At 43.9% G+C, this 23,595-nt stretch overlaps 2 protein-coding genes across 5 annotated transcripts in view; one reads left to right on the top strand and one right to left on the bottom strand.

Annotated features, from left to right (window-relative positions):
• LOC100121596 (CUGBP Elav-like family member 4) overlaps positions 1 to 23,595 on the bottom strand; it is a 566,446-nt gene that overhangs the window by 437,458 nt on the left and 105,393 nt on the right. The gene's annotated exons all lie outside the window — the stretch shown is intronic.
• LOC116417377 lies at positions 17,785 to 23,527 on the top strand. 3 transcript variants are annotated; one of them, XM_031930156.2, is made up of 9 exons: positions 18,066 to 20,207; positions 20,475 to 20,668; positions 20,909 to 21,177; positions 21,265 to 21,465; positions 21,575 to 21,760; positions 21,839 to 22,177; positions 22,261 to 22,505; positions 22,578 to 22,746; positions 22,824 to 23,527. In XM_031930156.2, the coding sequence occupies exons 3-9, from the start codon at positions 20,913 to 20,915 to the stop codon at positions 23,384 to 23,386; spliced, it is 1,968 nt and encodes a 655-aa protein (XP_031786016.1). In that variant the 5' UTR covers positions 18,066 to 20,207; positions 20,475 to 20,668; positions 20,909 to 20,912; the 3' UTR covers positions 23,387 to 23,527. The 3 variants fall into 3 exon arrangements, with proteins under 3 accessions (XP_031785982.1, XP_031786016.1, XP_031786005.1); XM_031930145.2 differs by lacking the exon at positions 18,066 to 20,207 and having other exon boundaries at positions 20,481 to 20,668; positions 21,572 to 21,760; XM_031930122.1 differs by lacking the exons at positions 20,909 to 21,177; positions 21,265 to 21,465; positions 21,575 to 21,760; ... (2 more) ...; positions 22,578 to 22,746; positions 22,824 to 23,527 and having other exon boundaries at positions 17,785 to 20,207; positions 20,475 to 20,590.

A 23,595-nucleotide genomic window follows, 5' to 3' on the forward strand; every position in this document is an offset into this window, starting at 1 on the left:
GAACGTGACGTTTTAATTCGGTATTAGAGTGCACAGCATGTATTCGTATCATGTCCGCGTCTGCGTTTTATTAGAGGATAGCGTATCCGAGGAAAAAATCTACGTTATGATCCCCGCGGCCGCGCGTCGATTTATCGGCCGGATAAAGTTTCTTCCGAGATTGCGAGGTGCATACGCAATCGGCTGCCGCCGTGCCCGATAAAAAGTGAAATATTCCGAGACGTATACGTCCGTCTGTGTTATTCTCTTCTATCGCACAGCCGTGTGTGTGTTCTTACGTACGATCGTTCTCCGCATCGACTTTAATCGCGCACGAGTTCGTCCAAACGAATAAGGCTTCTCCTTCTCACAACAATAAGCAGCTCCTCTCGACGGATTTGTTGTCGGAAGAGAGAGAGAGAGAGAGAGAGAGAGAGAGAGAGAGAGAGAGAGAGAGAGCGATCCTCTCTCTGCTCTCGGTCCGGTAAATAAGCGATATAATAATACGTCTGGCCGTGTTTACATAAAGCACCTCTTATATCCGACGCGATGAGCACAGGTATTTATAGTATTTGGATTATACGCGAGCCCCGGGAAAACGGAGAAAAGGCGCAGCCGCGCTCCCCGATGTTTACCAATAATATCCCTTCTCTCCCTCTTCCTCTCCTTCGTCATCGTATAGCTTCTTTTCTCTCTCCCTTGGTCTTTACATTCGCTCTCGGCCGCGCACTGCTCCGAGTTTTCGACTCTCGGGGATTTCGCTGCAGCGCATCGAGGGCCCTCCAGAAATTCTGGCCGACGGTCCTTTAACATAAAATTTGCTCTCGGCTTATCGCGGCCTTTAACGGTTCCGCCTGCCCGGAGTATCGAGTACCGCCGCGCCCGGAGTTTTCGTCGTCGAGGCGAAATGCTCTCGATAGAGTTGCGCCAAAAGAGAGAGAAAGAAAGAGAGAGAGAGAGCGAGCTATACACGCTGAAAGCTCGCTTTTCTCCTCTCAGCGCGCGAGCCTTCTTTTTTCCCTTCGCTTGTACATTTCGGCTATGTGTTATTTACGAAATTTCAATCCGAAAATAAAGAACAACCGCTGCCTAATTGAATCACACGGAATTACGTTCTTACGAGGAGGAACGTCGCGCCGGCAAACGAGAGATGACGCGCGCGGAGGCGGAAGAAAATAACTGGACCCGCCCACCGGTGCAGCTTTCCTCGGGCGCGCGGCCAGAAAAGTAAGTGTCGCGCCTCAACTTTTCTCCCTACTACTCCTATACCGTACTATACTCCCTGCTACTTCGAACCGTCTCTCTAGCTCTCAGCTTTATTAAATAAATACGTCGGACGTCATCTCGCGACGATTACACTAGGATATCTCACTCTCGGCTAGAGCTTTTAGTGGCGTGCATAAAAAAGAAGAAGCTATAGAGAGAAGCTACATGCTGCGCCGGTAGTAATTGCCTGCCCGCGTAACGTATGCGCCGACGACGACGGGGGGGCCGTTGAAACTTTTATTCGCCGTAATTACGAATTAATAAAGACTAATGGCTTTATCGCCGCGGACTATTAAATCCCCGTGCCGCAGCCGCGATGATAAGTGTGCGCGCGCGCGGCTCTCAAGTTTTGCGGTTAGACGATTGCGCTACACCTGCGTCGCCGTAGCCGTTTATAGCTGTGGGTCTAGAGAGAATAGGCTGCGGGTTCGATTACTTGGAAAATTCTTTCTTATCCCGCTGCATTCGAAGTCCACTATGTACTACAATTATCAAACTTTTCCCTGTCCGCGAGAATTACCATCCACAGCCGGTGTGTAAAAACTTGTCCCACGCGAAACAAGAGTCGCGTGACTATTCATCAGAATTCGCGAGTGAAAGCTCGGCCCGCGTGCCGTTAATTTTTAATAAAGAAGCATCGCCGAGAAAAAACACCCGCCCGCGCACCGCATTTTAATTGCGATCTTATCAAGCCTCTCGCGCCTCCTGCATATTCATAAGTGTTAGCGTCGCCGCGTTTTCAACCCGCGAGGGTCATATCACACCTGCAGTGTGTCTAGTTCAGCTAATCGTCGCATGCATCGAAAACTTGCGACAGTCAGACAGACAGGACAGAAACTAATAAAGCAAGGCTATAACTAACACACGGAGCGAGAAAGCCAGCGGCGGCGGTGGCGTCAAAGAGCAGCGACACTGTGCGTTGTACATTGACATTGCGCGCTTGAATATTCATACGGCAGCAATTATGCCGCTCTCTCGGAGCGCGCAAAAGGAAAAGCCCGCGAGCGCGCGGGGGAGGATGCTAATTCGATTAAAGGCGGCGAGATAGAGACTCGTCTCTTTGGGCCGCGAAAAGAGGATCGAGAAGAATGTTCGCGTGTGTGTATTAATTTCGCAACAAAATCCCAAAGTCGCTTGTACTATCTCCATTTCCTTCATTAACTCGCGCGCAGCCAGTAGACCGGCGGCGGTGCGTGGATAACTTTTAATTGGAAGTAGTGCGAGCGCGCGCGAGAGCTGTACAGTCGCCCTTTCTCCCTCATTTCCCGGCGGACGCGTATACGCGAGGCTCTTGCGTCTTGGGAGAGGTCACAGCAGCGCAGAGCAATATCCCTTGGATTTTCCATCGCCGCCTACCGCACGTATACACACAATTTTGAATCCTGCAATATAAATCGCGGCAAAAGCAGTGTACGAGAGAGATACACGTTTAGCCTTATCCGAGCGTCGTGTCGTTATCGATTTCCCATCGCAGTCTTAATACACTCTTATTCCGGAATCGGCGGAGCGATAATCGCGCAAAATAAGCAGCGAGGAAACGATAATCCCCCGGAGGAACGAGAACGCGCGAGCGCCGGCCACTTTGGCCCTGCGCGATCGCTTAAGGCTGCTGCTGCTGCAGGTCTATTATGCATTTAGGATCAAAGGGGGCGAGAGAGAGAGAGAGAGAGAGAGAGAGAGAGAGAGAGAGAGAGAGAGAGAGAGCTGGTAGCGCCATAATCGATATTCCTGCGCCAGCTCGGAGGAGCCGTTATAAGAGGCTGCTCTCGGAGGAGGAATTTTCTCGTGCGGCGCAGCTGGCCTTTGAGCGCGAACGGGCCAGGGTTATGCGAGCTAGATGAGTTTCATGAATGCGAGCGCGATCGGTTATGGCCCGCGCACGAAAGAGAGAGAGAGCGGATGATGCTCGAGAGGCTTATCTCTTTTCTTCGGGCCGCACATCCGAATCGAGCGAGGCATCGAGGTGGAGTGGAAATTCGATTTCGGCCTACGGCGCTGTACGCCATCTAGCGGTGACCAAGAGCGATCTTCCTCGAAAGAGTCGAGTAAAAAAAAAGCGATCCAACTCGCGGCGGAATTCTTAATTAACGTATCAAGCGCGTATTCTGCATTTCCCATCCCCTATACCGGCGAGCGAAAAAACGCCGCCGGCGTTATTCAATAGAGTAAGCCTCCCCTTTTTCCAACTCGTTCGCGAATTACGTCGCTGTGCGCGACGAGCCGACAGCAGTGTGCGGGCGCTGCACCTCATGTGCAATGGAAATTCTTACAAATTGCCGTGCGAGCGCGCGCTAATTAATTTAAAATACGCGCTGCTCGCGCGTACATTACAGCTCGACGGGGCGACTCGACTCTCGCGGCTAAGCGGGAAAAGCGAAATCCTGTCCATCTCTCTATTTCATTCCCTCGGAAGGGAGTGTATTTCGAGGAAAAAAAATGAATACGCATACGCAGCCCGAGCGATGCTGCCTCTCCTCATGAATTATAAATAAAATGGAATTTCAAATGTACGCGGGGAAAGGAAAGCCTTCGCGCGGGCGCATTGTTAATTGGCCGCTTGTTTTTCCTCAAGCTTCTTCTTCTTCTTCGGGGAGACGCAATTTTCGCTTCATCGGTTTTGTTCGATCTTCTGAATTAATAATGGCCACCTTTTTTTTGGACAAGGTTAAAACATATTATACGCTAAACCAGCGCAACAAAGCACCGGCCACTCAAATATTTATACACTACTACTGAGTTTACTCGCTAAAAGCACACGCAGACCGCCGAAAACAGAGTCGTTTAACTCGATTTTGTTGCTGCTTTTTTTCCCGCCAGGAGCAGCGGTTGAGCGGCTTTGATTAAATTTTTAATGCGGATGAGCGTAGTGCCCCGGCGTTTGCTCTCTCGTTATAATCGCGTAATTCGAGGCGGCACACGCGGAAAGCATAAAGAATCTCCTCCATGAATTAATCCGCTCGCGCGCGCGGCCAATTTCAAAAATGAAACAGTCCCGCAGCGATGATGAAAAGCCGCTGAAAACAGCCCCGAAAGTACGAGAGAGAGCTTTTATTATTAGTTAAAAACAACACCGAAGACGTTTCGGAAAAAAATGTTTCGGGATGAGGCATGAATGACGAGGAAAATACGGATGAATGGGCTTCGCTCGTGTTCCAGTTAGAGGAGACTCGTAATCAGGATTTCGAAAACAAGTCGAGAAAAACTTTGTTTCAATTTCATCGCACCGGCAACGCGATTTCCCCCCTCGTATTCGCCGCTACACGGTGTATACAAATTATCGGACACGATATAATCGAGAGTGTATAGGTAGCTACTAATTTCCGAATAATCAATTCCTCCCGAGAGCTAATTATAAAATCATGCGGTTCATAATGGATTCGATTTGCTAATAACTCTCGGGCTGATTTCTAATTATCAGATAATTACACAACGCGGCCGCCGCCACCGAGTTTAGGGATTTATTAATTAAGCAAACTCGCGCGATGCGCTCGCAATATTAGCTTTCTCTGTCTAGCGGTATACGGTTATACATTCCACGATCGGCTAATAAAAGCCGCGAAAGAGAAAAAAAAAATTAATCGAACAGGCGAAGCGTAAGCCGCGAAAAGCTTTACGGCGCTACTAATGGAAATATAACGGATGTATCATCGCCCTTAAATCCCGAAAAGCGCACGCCGAGGACGTAAGGAGCCTGCAGGAGAGATTTGGCTTACTCGCGCGCGCGGCTTAGCGATTTAACGGCGCGTTGAGAAAGTCGTTAACGGCGCACCGAGGTACTGCACGCTTAATGACTCAATGAATTTATTCATTTTTCCGCGCCACGAAATCCACACTTGGTTTGCGAAAAAATCGAGACTCGAAACTTTGTACACATGTGCACACACGCGACTGGGATCCAATTTCGCTCTCTACATACCGAGGGCATATGCCGCGCGCAGTTTTGACTGTGCCGCTGAATAATGCAGCGAGAACAAATGAACAGCAAAATTAAACCTGTGCGCAAGTGCACAATGCTCCCCGGTGCAAGTTCGCAGCAGCAACGTGCGCTCGCGCTGTATGAGTGACTATAAGGGGGTGACCACCGCTTAAGTACAGTTTGCGATAGTTAAGTGCGCAGTTATGGATAAATTATGCATCAACGACTCCCTGTCATTAGCTCCTCGACGTTTCGCTGTAAATTTTAATAGCACCTGCGCAGAGCGCGCCGCGGGCTTCTTGCTCATTAGGACGCCTAGTGCAGGCTGTTTAACGCTGCTCCGCTACTGTATACGAAACTCCAGAGGCGGTGTTTTCTTCCTCTGGCTTCTCTTTTTTCCTTCTTCCTCCTATCTGCGGAACCTGATTCCAGCGCGGAGGATTTCCAAGCGAATAAAATGCCGAGATCGATTCGCGAGACGAAATGACGGCGGCGGTGGTCGTGTTATGCGCCGTAAAACGAAATATGCAATAGAGAGAAAGACAGAGAAACGCGAGGAGGAGCAGATAAGAACCCGGGCTAGGAGGAATATGAGCGGGGAATCGCACAATACGCCGTGCGCTTTATGTACGGAGGACTTAAATTTACTTTATTTTGCGCGAGCGAGAGAGAAAGAGAGAGAGAGAGAAGGCGCATCAAATGCCGACGCGCTATCGACGTTTGTTTTATTATACCGCGGAATTCAGGTATTGCTATTGGATTTTCGCTCGTACATCCAATCAGACTTTCAAATATTGTCGGCGGCATGTATCCCACACACAAATACACCCTCATTACCGAGTTAAATCCACCCCACAACAAAACCATCACCACCACCACCCTCAAACTCTCATTTTCCTCTCGAATCCAAAAAACCAGCGGCAGCGTCGACGGATTATTCGAGGCACGAGAGAAACAGATCCGCCTCCTTTCCTCGCGAACCGAAGAGATAGCATATCGATTTCTCGCACACACACACATACAGCCTCTCTTCCACTCGCTCGAGTTACTCATCCGATACACTTCGATCCTGATTACTTTGCCCGCTTTCTCTGGCTCTTTCTCATTGTCGGAAGATTAAAAGCCACGCATGCGCGCACGTGTAGCCGCTCTGTAGAGCTCGAAAAGGGGGAATCTTTTTCGCGCGGAGTCGAGAACAAGATTCGAGCGGTGGAAAGTTTTGCGAGTTAATGGCGCGGAGCTAATGCCGACCGCAACACACTACAGTGAAGGTATAACGCGGCAGCGAGGGCAGCAGCAACACACCAGAGAGACCCTCATTTCGCCCGAGCCGCTTCTTCCTTGCTTCCTTCCTTTCTTTATACCGCGAGCTTTCGCCGTAAGAAGCCACTACGTGACGCGGCGGCTTCCTCACGCTCGCTTAACGGTAACGACACGCGCCGAAAAATTCCTCGATTTTTGTGTATATTATAAAAATTTTTATTCGTATATTACCTCTCGAATACCACGCGTATAAAAAAGTTAGCGTCGCCGAGAGACGAACCGGACACGCGCCGGTGAGAAGTCGAAAAATTGAAGAGGCAGAGAGAAAAGCGGCGGCCGTGCTCTCGCTTTCCATTTCTCGAGTGGCATTGTTTCCTCTTCCGGGCTCTTTCTCTGTTCTGCCTCGCGCAGCGCAATCTTTTTCCCTCGAAACTCGGCCCGTCAAACACAAGAGCGCGAGAGAGAAAAGTCCGCGCGCAGCTTTTTATATTAGCAGCGGCGCGCGACGGAAGCAGCAGCCAGCTCGCGCGCGCGCGCGCGATAGTTTCTCTCCTTATTCTCTCCGCGTAAATGCTCTCTCCTCGCTCTTAAATATATAATAATCCTTTTTTCCCGCTCTCGAATCGCGACGACAGTCTGTTACCGGCTGCGCCAGCGAATTATCATAATCACTCCAGAGAGGGGGAGGGGGGAAGTATTCGATGAAGCGTCGACGTTTAGGTATAATGCTCTCCGGGCGGCCGTTTAAAATCCCCTCGTAGTCTCTCGCATTTTACGAGGCAATCGAGCAACTCTAACGTCGAATAGATTACGTGCCAGGGCAGTAGCAGCTGAGTTACCGACGGATAGTGTCACGGAAGGGGGGCAAGCGCACAGTGTACTGTCGCTCGACTGACTATATGTATACCCCGTGTCTTATTCGGAAAAAGAGTAGAGCTACAGGTTACAATATCCTATCGCATACGTCGTGGTGTTTTCGGACGATAATGACGATGACGATGAACTCCATTATCTCCTACGACTTTTAATTGACTCTGCCGTCGACGACGAGGAGGTCCTTTTATTCCGGGAATTGTTACGACCGGTAGATAAGCTGCCGCGTGTGTATAAAATCCTGAGGGAGGAGATAAGCCCGAGCGTGTACACTGCATCTCTCTCACGGAGGTGATAAAAAATTACGCGCATTTTTGGAAAGCGTAAAAATTACTCTGGAAATCGACGCGGAAAATGGGCGCTGTTAGCCGCAACGAGAACGGTAATTGCTTCGAGATACCACGAGTGAGAGCAAAGAAGAGACAATAAAGACGAAGGAACGGAAAAGGGATACGAGTCAACGTACAAGCAGACAACAGCAGCAGCAGCAGCGCTAGCAGCAGACACGGAGAGTAAGTGCAAAGGGGCTGGTTATTGTTATGGGTTTGCGGCATTAAGACGTACAGCTCCTGGCGCGGGAGCTCGAGCTCATAGTCGACGACGAGCGGCAGAGCGAGAAGCGTAAAGCTGCCTCGACGAAGGATTTCATTACGTCCGGGCTTCATAACCGTCCCGCTGCTGCTGCTGCTGCAGAGGCGCCGCCGCGATAAATCGGGATTGTCCTCCTTATTAAACTTTTCCTCGGTCCGACGTCTCGGAATGACTTGATTCTCCGGGCGCGTTATTGAAAAAAAATTTTTACCTCCTTCAACTCGTTCTAGAGAGCGTGAAAAGAGCGAGTCGCCGAAAAATCAATGGGGGAGAGGGACGATGGATAACCTCGCTCGAAAAGAAGCATTGTCCTCTCGAAGCTCCTAAATCAGCAGCGCCGTGTCCACTTCTCGGTTTTTCGCGTGAGGAACCTATGACACTACGACACTATGGTAATTCGAATATCCAGTTGTCGTCGCGATATCGAGAAGCAGCAGCGGCATCGGCTCACTTAGTCGACGGAAAGCTAGAGCGCGAGAAAGAGAGAAAAACAAAGACCTGCCGCTGTCTGGCAGAGCCTGCCGCGCCGCCCGGCGAGATGCTTTACGGTCTCTCGTCGGCAGCGACGGCGTCGGCGAAATTTAAGAGCGCATTTAAAACTGGTTTGGCGCGATGCCCTAAACTCTCTCGAGGATCCGCCGAGAGAGATACCGACGCGGGTAGGGGGGGGGGGGAGCTGGAGGTAGGCTCTATCCGCCCGACAGCCAGTTTATCGCTCCTACATTCTTCGAGAGCTTCGGATGGATTTCCCTGTATTTTCCCGCCGATCCATCCTTGATGCACCGGCTCGACGAAAGCCCCGTCGCGCGTGTATCGTCGAGAACTTTTAATAATTTAACAAAAAAAAAAACAAAAAAAAATCACCGCGAACGCGTATAGCTATAGATATAAGCAGGTCCGGGAAAAGTTCGCGCACTCTCGGGCTCTCCCCCCACCAGCGCGTGTGTGTCGCATGGAGATTGGCCGTTGCAGCGCGCGCGCGTTATTAAAAATGGCCTCCGGGGCAATCTCCGCAGACGATCCACTGCGAATGATAATCACCTCGACGTGCGCGGCGCGCGAGTCAATTTCGGCCCGGTACACACTAAACAGGATTCTCTCGATGGGATTTATCCCGCGCGCGCGCCGGAAAGAAAATTCCACAAGCGCATGCAGCGAGAGAGAGAGAGAGAGAGAGAGAGAGAGTTAACTCTGTACTCCTGTGTGCGTGTGGATAGAGAGAGAGGAGAGAGAAGGCTTTATCCCCCTCCGGCGCTGATTGGGCGGGAGGAGAGCAATCAATGCGGCATACAGTCTGCCTAAAACTTTCGGAAATTAACCATTCAGCAGCCCAAGGGAAACGGTTATATTCGGACGCTCTTCCCTCTCTGTCTCTCTCTATATGTATATACCGTACAAATCTCTACCCCTCTCTCCTCTCCCTCTTTTCTCTTCTCTCTCGCAGATAAGACAGTTTAATTTTCAATTACCGACCGGCAATAGTCACTCGGCGCGACGTCGATTCTCCCTGCGCCTCTGCCTCCCTCTAGAAGTGCACAAGTGGAAGGAGGAGGAGGAGGAGCAGCCGCTGGCGATTAATCGATTCTTTTCAGTCCAGGGGATGCGGACGGATGGAGAGGAGGCGCGCGCGCTGGAAGCTTTCGGTAGTTAAGTTTTGATTGGACGGGCTCCGTCGAGGCCCTGATCGATCCTCTCGGCGACGTGCTGTGCGGAAGGGAGAGAGGGCTTCGGGGGATGATTTTCACGCGATGATGCAGACCAAGGTTTTTCCATTGTTAAGGGATAGGACTCTGATTCGTTCAAACTTACGCTGCGTCGCTGAGGTATAAGATTGACACTCACCTGAAACACACAAAGAAGACAACTTATCAGCAAGCATGATTGGGATGTAATTTGGAGGAAATATGAAAATTCGGAAATCTAATCCCCACAGATTATAGAAGCCAGACAAGCCCCGGCGAGCCACGCGCGCGCTCGATAACGCAGAGCGCGAATAATAAACAGCGGTTGGTTCCCTCGAGCGCTGTAGCGGCAGCAGCTTTGTACCGGAAAGCCGCTGAAGATTTGCGCGGCGAAAAGCCCGCGATTCATTATCCATCGCGCGCGTATCGGGAGCCCCGGCGATTGCGCAGAGGCTTAACGTCTTCGCGCTCGGTTGTGTATATGCGGCCGCGCCGCACAGCGTATACACGTCGCGACCCTTTCGCCACCAGCGTAGAGCGCTATATATACTGCAAGCAACAACAACAAGCCGCGTCGCCCGTAATATTCACCGGATTACCAGCGGAAGTTTCACTTTCGCTGCTCTCGGCTAGCTGGCTTGTTGTGGGGATTCACGCGAGGGTTGCTTGGTTGGGAACGAAATTTTAATGCTGAGCGATGTCGGTGCAGCTGTCCCAGCGTTGCTTGGGGGAAAACGCTATGAATTCAAAATAAATGTGTTGACCGAAATCCCAGAAAATTATCTCGCGTTTCTTGGAAAAGCGTCTAGAAACATCTTGGGGAAGACTCATCAAAGGCTCGCGAACTATTGTGCCGGCGTCTTATAAGCGTTGTTCGTCATACCGCAAATTCGGCGAAGCGGCAACTCTCTCCCCCGCTGGTACGAGGGAGAAACTTGTATTACCGGGGCGCAAGAATGCGAGAGATTGATTAGCAGCGAGTTATGCATGTAGAGCGAAAGCGAGTGCTAACCTACTTCGCTGCCGCGTCTTGGCGCGGAAATTGAGCTTTGGACGGATAATGCGCGCCGGCTCTATTCTAATTTCTTCCTCCTACTTTTTAATAAAGCAAGCCGGCCGTCATCACTCAACTCGATGTTATACTATTAGTAAATAAAGAGAGAGATTAGTAAATAAAGGCGTGTCGCCGGCGCGCAACGAGGCCAAGCGTCGTCGCGTAATGAAATTCTTGAGGTTTCCTCGCTCGCTGGAAAATTCTCGCCGCGAGGCTGTTTATTATTCAATCGCGAAAAATCCAATTGAACCAACGTATGCGCTTATGTGTCCCCGCGACTGGAGAGAAAAAAGTACACCGCGGAAAGAGATGCCTATCGCGCAGGAAAGAAAGCCTCGCAGCAGCTCTACATCTGGCAATGCGAGTCGACACAGCAGCAGTAGTAACTCATTCGCCAATAAATTTCTGGGCGCGGGGGGCATCGATCACGCCGTTCTATTTTGCTCATTGGGGCTGTTTTTGCCGGCGGCAACGGCGGCATTCGATTCAATTCGAGGATGCGCCCGGCCGATATATCTCCCGAGGTGTCATGTGGCCGCGGTAATGGATGGCAACCCTGCCCTTACCCTTGCCGAGGCCCGCTGCCAAGAATCGCGAGCCTGTTCCGCGCCGACGAACTCGCGTCTTTTTCTCGCTCTCTTTCTCTCTGCGCGCACGTATACACTTTTATCTCGATCTCGGCGCACTAGAGGATCAACCTGCCTATTTCGTGTCTCGCGATAATACCAGATACCGATGAGAAATTTTATTTTTTTCCGAATCAATGATTCACCGCACGACGGATTAAATAAAAGTAAATGCGCGATCCTAATGTCGAACCGCGCCGATAGCTAAAAAGTCGCTTTAGCCCCTTTTACATCGGCGGCAATCTGCGAAACGCCCTCTTTATTTTTTGCGACATTCTACGCGATAGACTCGATAAAGATCTGCTCTCTCTCTCTCTCTCTCTCTCTCTCTCTCTCTCTCTATCTCTCTCTCTCTCTCTCTCTCTCTCTCTCTCTCTCTTCAGCGTTCGCGGAAACGACTCGGTGTACCCCGAGGGCGTTCCTGCGGAAGCCGCCGCCGCAGCCGAGATCATCCCTCATTCTCCCCGCGCCGCGCAGTTCCATACTACGCTACTCCCTTTAAAAGGACTGCATCTGCCTTATTTACGTTTGACTCTCTCTCTCTCTCTCTATCTTCTCTGTGTGTAGCGCGTTTTAAGCTATTTTACTGGGGGGGCTATTATGCTAAGCGAAAAGGGTTAGAGAATTGATGTATATGCATACGTATACGCGGTTTCAGTAGATATGACAGAGTATGGCCAGACCGCAGAAGAGAGAGAGAGGAAGAATCATCTACCGGTATAACCGTCGCGAGATTTATATAATTCGATTACAGCTAGGAAAGATGCTCAACGCGAATAGTCGTCGTCGTCGTCGAATGCAATTGCGACTAATCGAAATGACGATCGTCCTAACGAAGGATGGAAAATATTGCTTTAATCCAAGTTCAAACGCGTACGTCAGAGGGCAGGAGAGAGAGAGAGAGAGAGAGTGAGAGAGAGAGCACAATTCCATCGAAGTTAGTGGAACTTTAATAGCCTCATCCTCCTAATTCTCATCGCAATTCTACTCACATCTTATTACTGAGAATTATATGTCCCTCTCTCTCTTATAACGTATGCCCCAGCTCTCTCTGCTCAAACTTCGAAATTGTCATCTCTTAGCGATTCAGCCTCCCTCGAAAAATCCAATCCAAAATCGAATTCGGAACTCAGCGCGCGCTCGTGTCGTGTCGTACAATGGCGAGCTGCAACGACGCTAATCGCTCCCTTCCTCTCTCTGATTCCCATAATAATCCTCTGTCTCTCTCGCTCTTTCTCTCTCCAAAGATCATCCTCGGCGGAGCAGCGAGTCAGACAACTGCCGAGTCCTTCCTAATTCCCGTCTAAAACCCAAAGACATCGTCCCCGCGTACGTACACCAAGAGAGGAGGATATCTCCTCCGTTAAATCTTAACCGCAGCCGAACTACCGGCCGGGTTCATCAAGTGCGATTATTGGTAGGCTGCCGACTCGGCTAATGTCCTCCTCTCTCTCCGCCCACTACGACGAGAGGCGCTCCTCTGCGCCATAATCGAGTCAGGCGGACGACTCTGAGGAAATGGAACGAGACCACGGATTCCATTATGGCGGGCTCGCTGCTCGACTCGCCGTTGTTAGTTTACTCTGTATTACACTCTGCGGGAGTCGAATCGAAAGAGAAAAAAAAAAGAATTAATAGCGAGCATATCCAGCGGAGCGTGTATTACCCGATCGAGAGCCGATAGTATACGGCGCCTTTTCCGGAGCTGCAGCAGCGAATGGACCGGTGACGTTTTTAATTGACGGATGCGCGATAATGCGTGATGTATGACGCTCGAGATACGCGCGCCTACACGAGCTGTCTCCTCCCGTCATCAGTTTTTCGAAAATAAAAAAAAAGATCAGTGCGTTGACTCTCTTTTTTTGATTAATTGACAGGACGCGCGATGCACGGAGAGAGAGAGAGAGAGAGAGGACGATAATTCGGATAGCGAGAGCTTCGAAGCGAGGTTATTCAGACAGAGAAATCTCTCTCGCGCAGCGTGCTGCTAGTTTTGATAAAAGAATAAAGGATTAAAGCTGCTGCTGCAGCAAGAGGAAGCAGGGGGTTAAAATTGGGGGATGCAGTGTGCAAAGAAACGAAGTTTTGATAACGCGAAACGCTATTCTTTTCCGAGAGTGAGAGAGTACGTCGCGACAAAGGGAGAGCTAGCCTTTCATTTTTTTCTATCAAACAGATATAACTACATTTTATTTGTGTTGTCACTGCGCGATGAGTGCATAACGGACGACGAAAAAATGGGAAATTCAGCAGCTTCGACATTTTCCGCGGGCAGATTGGATCGTTGGATTTTATTACCGATTCAATCGGCGTTATTGTTGCCGGAGAGAGAGAGAGCTTTTATTTTTTTTTTCTATTCACGTACCTGTAATAAAAATCATTTTTACCAGCGCGCACACAGCCCCCCCCCCCCCTCTACGGAAGCAAACATTGAAGGGGAGACCAACTTCGCGAGGACTTTTCACGGCCTTTTGGCTCGAGCTCTCGGAGGCCGGACTCGGCATAATTACGTAATGGCCGAAGGAGCGAGCGCCGCGCGCGTAATTCCGACGACGGGCCGCGCGCGAATACAGCCATTATGGAGATTTTATCGGGGCCGGGAGCGCGCTTGCCAAACTCAAGCCCCCTCGACGCTCTTTCTCTCTGTTGTGTGTTTGCGCGCCCGAGAGGTGTAGAGCCGCACCGAGTTTACTGAGATTAAGGCCTGAAGGATGAAGATTGATGCGACCGAGCGAGAATCAGTGCTAGACAGCGCCGCTAGGTGGCGCACGACGGAGCGTAAACCTGCTAGAGAAGCGAGCCGCTACTGGCAGATTGTAATTGCGTCTCGCATCCGTCGACTTGACGTGTGCGCTGTAGCAGCGTACGTCTCTGGACATCGTCACGCGAGTGTATAGTGGTATTTGTTTTCGTGCGCAGGAGAGAGACAACGCGCTCGGCGGGGAGGATTTTAATCGTAATGAAAGCCTCTCTTAGTGAAATTAAACCGAATAATGCTCTTGGCACGAAGCGCCGACTTCTGCTCCCGATGCTTCGTGTGAGAGAGGGGGAACTACTACTTTGTTTTATTCGGTTGGAGTCACCAGCACCGCACGAGATTTTCTTTGGCGCGAGATGACGCGAAACGTTCTTTCCGAGATTGATTATTCGCCTGCACTGGCATTCTCACGTGCTTTACGATTCGCAAGAAAATTTGCATGCTTTATTTCGACGGAAAAAAACGGCGATCAAACGAATCACGCCGCGCTCTGTACAGATTGTACTCCGCAGCTCGGCGATATAGACCAAGAGAGCGAGAATGATAGCCATCCATAAGTAAAGCAGCGCGCGATCCTCCAAGTCTCGGCCCCCTTCCCTCTGATACGGCCCGCAGCACAGTATACGTTATCGGCGCGGCAACGAGTAATAACACGCTATTGCGAGATTAGAAAATCTATATATGTAACGGCAGAAAGATCAACGACCCCGATAAGCGCGCCCCACCGTATACACATACCGCGCACCGTAACACACATTGTTTACATACCTGTATAAGTTATACACGTGTGTAAAAAGCCAATCCGGGCATCTACCGCGCGAAAGGGGAACGTATAGTATATATATACAACACGTACGCGTTGTATACAGTATATAGCGTACGTAAAATACACAAAATCGCGATTCGCGCTCCATTGACCCCCTTTTCAGCAGCCGGCTGCGAGATTACATCAATCGCTTTCGAAATTCCAGCTCTTCCGCGCGCGAAGGAGAAAAGAAGAAGAATGAGCGAGCGAGCGGTGAAAATTCACTTTGGCGGCGCTAACGAGCGGGACGATCGAGCAATAACACACAGGCCGCGCGGCGCTGCTGCTCCGTAATATCACAGCTCTCGCGCTGTATAGCGTGTAATGAAACGTGTTTACGCGCGAGCGAGCCGAGCGCGAGAATCGTGCGGCACGCGAGAGACCTCCTGATTGCACCTATCGTAGCTTGGCTTTGCCCACTCGCAGATGTAATTGGAGGATAAAGTTGAATGATACGCGCCGATCGGCTCTGGCTGGCTACTGCTACGTTTTGCGTGTATAGTCTATACATACACTGAGAGAACTATATATTAAAATTTACTACATATGTAGGAAAAATTACTATATTAGATAGTAACGGCAGGTCATACTCGCTCCATGACGATATTTACTATATTCATAGTAAAAATTGTTAGACTTATATTAAAATTTGTTACGCGTTTACTAGAAATTACTACATTATATAGTAAAAATTATTTTAAGAATTTCTCCGTGTGCCAGAATTTGAGGTTATAAAGTTGATTTATGCAGTAATCAGAGACGAAAATATAACTTTTTGTTTATCTGGTATTATTAAGTGATAAAATATCATTCGCTGCTATTATTTATTAATTTTGGTCAATTTATTATTAATATTAACTCATGAATAAATGTGATTAATATATCAGATTTGAAATTTAGTACATAACAGTACTGTTTGGGTAAGTGGTCAGCGCGCTCGACTCTATATCAAAATATGGTACAGCTTCTCACCTAGTAAAAATGATTAACAGCTTAATTAGAAATAGAAAATTTCGAGTCGCTATTGAAGAACAAGCATCAGAACAAACGTTAACTAAAGGTCTTCAACAGGGAACTGTTAACTCACCCGTACTATTCAATATATTTACAGCTAAACTATTAGAACTATTCGGAATTAATGACCAATACGGAACATACGGGTTAGCTTTCGCCGATGATCTCATTATATATATATATAGCAAACAAAGATAGCGAAGTAATCGAGCAAAAGCTACAAGAACTATACAACAAGATTAAAATATTTTATAATAATTGGGGCCTTAACATCATGTGCTCAAAAATGTGAAACAATACTCTTCAGAAACATTTTAAAAAATTATCCTAGGAAAACCAAAATGCACTGGAAACATTTCCAAATAGTAGACACAGAAAATCAAAAAGAAACAATCATACCGCACAAGGCCGAAGTGAAATACCTTGGGATTATCCTCGATGAAAGAATTAGATTTAACTCACATGTCAAAACCCAACTTTTCAAAGTTGCAAACACTTTCAAGAAATTGCATAAACTATTTTATTCGCCTCACTTATCTGTTAAAACTAAAATAATAGCATATCTTACACTGATTCGCCCTATACTCACGTATGGCTGTAATATATGGTTCAACGTTAGCGCTAGTTGTATGGAAAAACTCCGATTATTCGAACGAAAGTGCCTAAGAGTATGTCTAAACTAGTATAGATCCCTGGTAGAAATCGATATAAGTTTAAAGCTATAACATACCACGTATTACTAGAGATGGGCGAAAAATAGGTCCATTTTTCGATCAGCGATGAAACGCTTTTTCGGACATTTTTTACGCATTTATTGGAGTAAGAATAGAGTCATACCGTATTACAAGGAATTTTCAAGCTTGTAAAAATAGATTTCATTGTCTAAAGCAAAGCACAGGTGATAGCTAGTTGATGGCTACGAAAGTACTACGCAAAATAAGCGGCTCAAAAAAGTGAAAAAATAAGAAAATCACGAATATCTTCGTATGTCGTGCTTGTATAACTCTAATTGACTGTTAATTGTGTAAACCGTTTGGAAATCGATTAAAATCCGTAAGCCTCTTTGAAATTAGTGTACGACACAAGGAATAATATCAGTACGAAAGATTTAAGGTTATGTTCATTCCAACAAATGCTCAAGAAATGGGAGAAAAAGCGTTTCATCACAAGCTATGACTAGGCTATTTCTCATAACCATTTCATAGTTTACAGCCCATTTTAAATGTTCGAATTTCTACCAGGGATATGAAGCAAACAATTATAAGAAACGAGTTAGTAATTACAATTTATATAGAAAAGCTAGATTTATGCGAATTGATTGCTTCATAATTAAACTTATACGTAAGCATATAAAAAATGCAATCTATAATAAAACTAACAATCTAATCTCTGCTCCGTTTATGGACAGATCTGAATACTACCGGAACTGTCTTCCTTTAGGGCATATTCCTCCTGAAACATTTAAGTACCTGGATGAAAACCACTATATTGTAAATAGCCAAGCCATTATATACCCATTATATACCACATGCCAAGAAATAACAATAACAAATCGATCACTTATAATCCGAAGAGAATACACAAATTACATTTAGTTTATAATAGCGACATAACGCCCCTGGTAGAAATCCAAATATTTTTAATGGCCAAAAAACTAGGAACTAGCTATGAAAAATAGATAGGACTGTGTACATTTTTCATATCCAGGAAATGTCGTGTATTTATCTATGAATTATGGAAACATAATTTAATGATATGTACGTTGCCGTATAATCCACAAAATTGTCAGTTCATAGATGGTTCATAGATTTGACAAACAAGAGAATTTATATAAGTACGGTACTATTTCTTAGCTAGTAGCTAGTCAGTAAATTATTACAATTTACATGATTTGGGGTTTGATTATTTACAATAAAAAGTATTATATTTTTATGAAATCATCAAATGACTATATGATTTTGTTTATGTTATCACTAAATGTTTATATGACTGGGTTTTATTTACAATACGGTGTAAAACAAAAAAATATACATTTAAAAAAGCCCGCGCTCTATTTAGTGGACAGGAAATAGTCTGCTAGTATCAGCTTGACTATAGGTAGAATCATAACCTCTCAAATCGACTCCGAAATGCGTGAGGCTGCTCCAAAACATAGAGTAACCGCTGTAACAATTTGTTGATTATTTATAATATTATTAACAATGAGTAAGTGTAGAAGCACCTGGCGCGTACGTAAGCATCGTTTAAATCATCTAATGAAAAAAACATTAGATGCAAATCTTGATGATTCGTTAGACTTTCTGTTTGATAATGTGACTGTGAATGTGCCAAGTCATTCCTCTACTTCAGCAGAAAATCAAGAAGTATCATCAAATGATTTTAGTAATTCATTTCATGATTGCAATATCAGTCATGATCTGCATGAGGATGTTGATCTTGATGTGAGTGTAAGGTGTAGTGACAACGAATTAAGTGACAACGTAATGAGTAGTGATTATGAATGGGATGAATTAGTCGATCATGAAGATTTTGCTGCTGTTAACGATGAGAATTATGAATCTGATGCTGATGCTGATAATGAAGATGCTAGATGTGATGGTAAACAGATTGATGAAGTTCCAGAAGTTCATGAATTACGAATCTGGGCTGTCGAGTCGAGATGCCCTGCAATACATCTGGATAAGTTATTAAAAATCTTGAAAAAAAGACTTATCCCGCAAATACCACAGTGTTCAAAAACTTTGTTGTTCACTTCAGCTGCGCAATACAAAATTAATAAAATGTTGGATGCGGATGGATTGCAAGCAGAATTTTCTTACTTAGGAGTTGAAAAAGGACTTCAAGCGTGCATTAATCCTGCATTACATGAAGATAAAATAATTGAACTTGATTTTAATATTGATGGTGTGAAGATAAAAAAATCAAGCCCTAAAACTATGTGGCCTATTCTGTGTAAAGTGTATTACAAGCCGTTACCAAAAATTTATAAGCCTTTTGCAGTATCAGTGTTTTATGGTAATGGAAAACCTAAGAACAACTTTGAATTTTTTAAACCTTTTGTGCGTGAGGTGAATAATCTTTTGCTGAATGGAGTCTCTATTAAATCACATCAATTTAGAATCGTCATAAGAAGTTTGATCTGTGATACACCTGCAAGATCACAAGTAAAAGGTACTAAGTCACACGCAAGTTTTAACGGTTGTGAAAGATGTGATGTGGTTGCTCATAAAACTGATGATGTGACAGTGTATACAGAATATGGACAAAAAAGAACGAATGCAGATTTCAGAGCTTTCAGTGACGTGGATCATCATAATGAAGCATCTCCTCTACTTGCCATTGTACCAGAAATAAATTTTATTGATCAGTTTATTCTGGATTCAATGCATTTATTATATTTAGGTGCAATGTTACGGTTATTTGAGAACTGGATGACTGGAGATCTCAATGTGAAACTAAGTGCTACACAAAAAAGTGAATTGAACCGTCGCACATCAAAGTTAAAAGAAGATATACCAAGAGAATTTGCTAGAAAGATGAGGTCAACCAATTATTATGACAAATACAAAGCTGTTGAACACAGATTTTTTGTCTTGTATTGCGGGCCAATTGTTTTAAAGAAGCTTCTAAATCAAGATTTGTATAATCACTTCTTACTCTTTCATGTGGCTTGTCGTATGTTATCAAGCAAGAGAGCAGTGTCTTTTATTCGTTTATCAAGAGACTATTTAACAAAGTTTGTGGAAGATGCGAAAGCATTGTATGGGCCAACATTTGTTTCTTTAAATATTCACAATCTATCTCACCTAGCAGACGACGTGGAGAACATGCAGTGTAATTTAAATGACATTTCAGCTTTCCCTTATGAAAGTGAATTAGGTAAAATAAAAAACATTTTACTATCTCCCAACAGGACAATAGCTCAGTATTGTCGACGTGTTCATGAGGAGAGAGAAATACTTGATCAAGTGGCGTGCTTACCGAAAGAAGTAGTTATTCTTAAAAAATATAAGGAAAATATTACATGCTTGAATTATAAACAACAGTTTTTCAGTACAAAACATCCAGACAATTCAGCATTACTGGAAAATGGAGATGTTGTACAAATAGTGAAGATGATTTCAAAAGAGGACACAATTTTTCTAACAGTTAAAAAGTATAGAATTAAAAAACCAGTGTATACACAGCCATGTGAGTCTTCCATGCTGAATATATGTGAAATAGAAAGTGAGACTGCGCATTCTAATTTGAAAATTGTACAACTTGAAAAAGTTTTATGTAAATTAGTCAAGATGTCAGTGAATTATTCTCCAGAGGATAGAGAACGGAGATTTATGGTACCACTGCTCCACTAAAGAACATATAACCTTTTCAACAAATGTAAGTAAAATAATAAAGATAAAAGTATTGTAACACAATATTTTAATTACTTGGTTATTTTTATTTTTTTTTATTTGAACTTATTTTAAACAAAAATAAAACTTTTTCAAATTACATTCAAACTTAACCTTAAAAAATTAATTCTAATGAGTATATTTTTGATCAAATCGAAATTTATAAATTTTTTATAAAATTTTATGTAAAAATTATTGTAAAAAATAATGTTATATTATTAACAAAAGATTTGTTTACCTTTGTTTATTGCAGTCTAAATATGGGTTATCTATTTTCTGTACAGAAAATGGAAACAAAAAGATCGTTTTCCGCGAAATTCAAACCATGAAAAATGGTCAAGAAATAGATATGGGATGACTATCAATGATTTTCCATTAGAACTTGTTGGACTTTGAAAGAAGATTGACATCTGTAATCGGGACGAGAGAAATTGTTTATTGTAACAGGTATGAACTATGAAATTTTTATTTACTTATTTGCTGGCAAGGTAAATTTACTTTATGATCAATTTCTGTGTGTATGTACAAGTTAATTTTGTTAAATTTTCATACAAATTCTCGAGTCTAGTTGTTTAGAGGTTAGGTTAGTTGTAAATAATGGGTGTCAATAAAGAGATTTTATTTATACTTGTTAATATATAAAAACTATACACACATCTTATTCCTGATTTGGTTTTATTGTTATAGTACGATGGCCACTTCATCATTGGAGGAGCTTTACCCGTATCATGTTGTGGAGTTTATTCATCCTGGAAAGAAGCCTAAAGTACGCAATGTGGATGTTGTGGCAACAAAGTGGATCATTGTTGATGACAAAAAGAAGAAACTTTTTGTCAAGTACCCACCACCACCGTACACAAGTACTACTCGCAATGAGTTGGACGCAGCCTTGAATCACTTATCGGATGCTCCAAGTTTATGGCAAACTTATACTATTCACCTAAAAGGAAAAGCGAGTATGTGTACACTATATAGATAAACCAACTTTTAATATTTTATCGCAAGCAAGGAATAAATAATTAATTATTTATCTTTCATTATAGGAAATCTAAAAGAAGCTTTCATAAAATTGAACTTGTTGAAGGATGAAGAAACAGCTTATACGATGGATTCGAATGACAGTTGTGCAGAAGTTGAGAAGAAAGGTACAGAACTGTTACGCCAACATAGACTACGAAAAGAAGCTTTTTCATTTATGTCTGCCTTGTCAGAGTCTCCTCCATCCAGCCAAATTAATGAGAAAGGTAACTGTTATTAAATTGAATAACCATCATACTATGCCCAGTAAATTTTTGTTTCTCCAACTTGCTCATGTGAATTTCATTCAAATTTTTAATTTTGTATTATTAGCAGGTCAACTCCAACAATCTACAAGTATGTTGGAAATGCACAAAACACCTATTTCAAAAATCCTTAAGAGTAACCATTCTCTTAATAAAACTACACAGCCTTCTACAGGAATTAGTAACAGTACAAGAATTACAAACACTAAAGCTAAAGGCAAAGAAAATCATTCTGATTCATCTGAATCACCAAAGGGTAAGCTGAACAATACTATTTTACACCATTTTAGTTGTGACTCTATTTATATAACTAATGGGCTTATTTCTATTATAGCTATTCAAGAACAAAGAAATCCTCGTACATATCAAAATAAAGGAATTCGCACTGGGATTCCGTTGATGAATAATGACACTTCTTCACCGAATGAAACTGGATCTGGTACTTCTGTATCAAAAGTGAGTGCATCATCACCCGAGGCTCTGGTGGATGAAAATACTGTACCGATACAAGATTCATTGGAAGACCTTCGTACAGAAAATGTTGATCTGCATAGAGGATCAAAGCAATCGACTGAAACAAATATTGGCTCACCGAACATTCCTGACAATCTTCAACAAACTTCTGATTCAGCCCAGAGAAACGTTAAAGTTAGACTTTATCAAATGCTACTAGGTAATACTTACTTTATTAGATGTTTGTTTTTATTGAAATTTATGTATTTTTCTTCATTATAATTATAATTGTAATTATTTCAGATCAATTGAAAAATATAAGAAGTGATATTTCAGATATGAAGAACGATGTTAAACAAATGAAAAGTGACATTGAAACTCTAAAAAATGCTCTGATAAAAAATAAAATAATTGGTGCAAAAGATTTTGTTGGAACTATCCAGCAGCTCTGTAATAAATTTAAGTTCAAAATACCGTTTGAAACTGTAGAAGAATTTGAGGATTTCAACATTAAATTGAAACAAGACGAAGCGTTACACGAAGCAGTGGTAAGACAACAATTTTGGATGGAAATTTGATGATAATTATTATTATATGTAAATTCTTATATTTTTGTGTAGTCTACTGTGCTACAAACTGGTCTGGATCCTACTTTAGTCATGTCGAGATCCATTGTGAATATGTTAAAATTATTCTTAACAAAGACAGTAGCTGCTCAATATGTAGCCGTAAAAATCAGAAAGGATAAAAAAGTCATGAAAAATACCCCTTTTTTTCAGTGTATTGAAGGTATCACTATTCAGTATATTGAATGATACTGCGTTCACAACAATATACACTAAATTAAATATTTATTTACTTTTCAGGCCTTATCAAAGAACGACGTTTGATATACAACATGGATACACCAGATAAAGACGTGATAAGTGCTCTGAGCGCTGTTTTGAGCAATTCTGGAAGCTGGTATACATCAAGAAAATCTGATACCTCGAGTACTTCGTCAAAGAGACCTAGACAAAATTCTAGGAAAAATAAAATGCCAAAAGAGAATGAAGAAAGTGACAGCTTGACTGATTCCGATCATGAATCACATGAGACTGGTGGCGTCTTCTCAAAACATCAAAAATCTTATGAGAAAGTAGATGATGAAAGCAGTGTAGCATCACAAGATTCCGAAAATAACGACGAGCCAGCATTCAAAAGGTCACGATTCTCATTTCCATTAAACGTACCTAATAATACCTTGAATGACGATGGCCAGTCATCGCCGATAATTGAAGTGGATCCAAGTCTTTTACAAAAGAAAAATCCACTAGTCGATCTAGGAATTGACCATACTGATCCTCTTTTTTCTACTGCTGGGATAGACATTTACAAAGATTCACTTTACGAAGATGAATTTGATGAAAATTATTTATTTCAAAAGTAAAATTTTGTACTACTGTTTAAAGGTTCAAATTGATAGTATGGATTTATAATTTCATTGCTTTTGTAGTTTTATATAATGTTTATAAAAACTTACCTCTAGGCCACGTTTTGATAAATAAAGAATCATAATAATTTATGTAAATTTAAGAATTATAATTTATTATTATTGTAAGTTATATTAATCAAGTTATTATGAAGTGTTAACAGTAA

The sequence above is a fragment of the Nasonia vitripennis genome, chromosome 1 (genome assembly GCF_009193385.2).
Source record: "Nasonia vitripennis strain AsymCx chromosome 1, Nvit_psr_1.1, whole genome shotgun sequence".
Lineage (NCBI taxonomy): Eukaryota > Metazoa > Arthropoda > Insecta > Hymenoptera > Pteromalidae > Nasonia > Nasonia vitripennis.

Excerpts from the sequence above, each read along its gene's own strand:
- LOC116417377 (XM_031930122.1), top strand. The coding sequence starts at position 18,029 with ATGAGTAAGTGTAGAAGCACCTGGCGCGTACGTAAGCATCGTTTAAAT.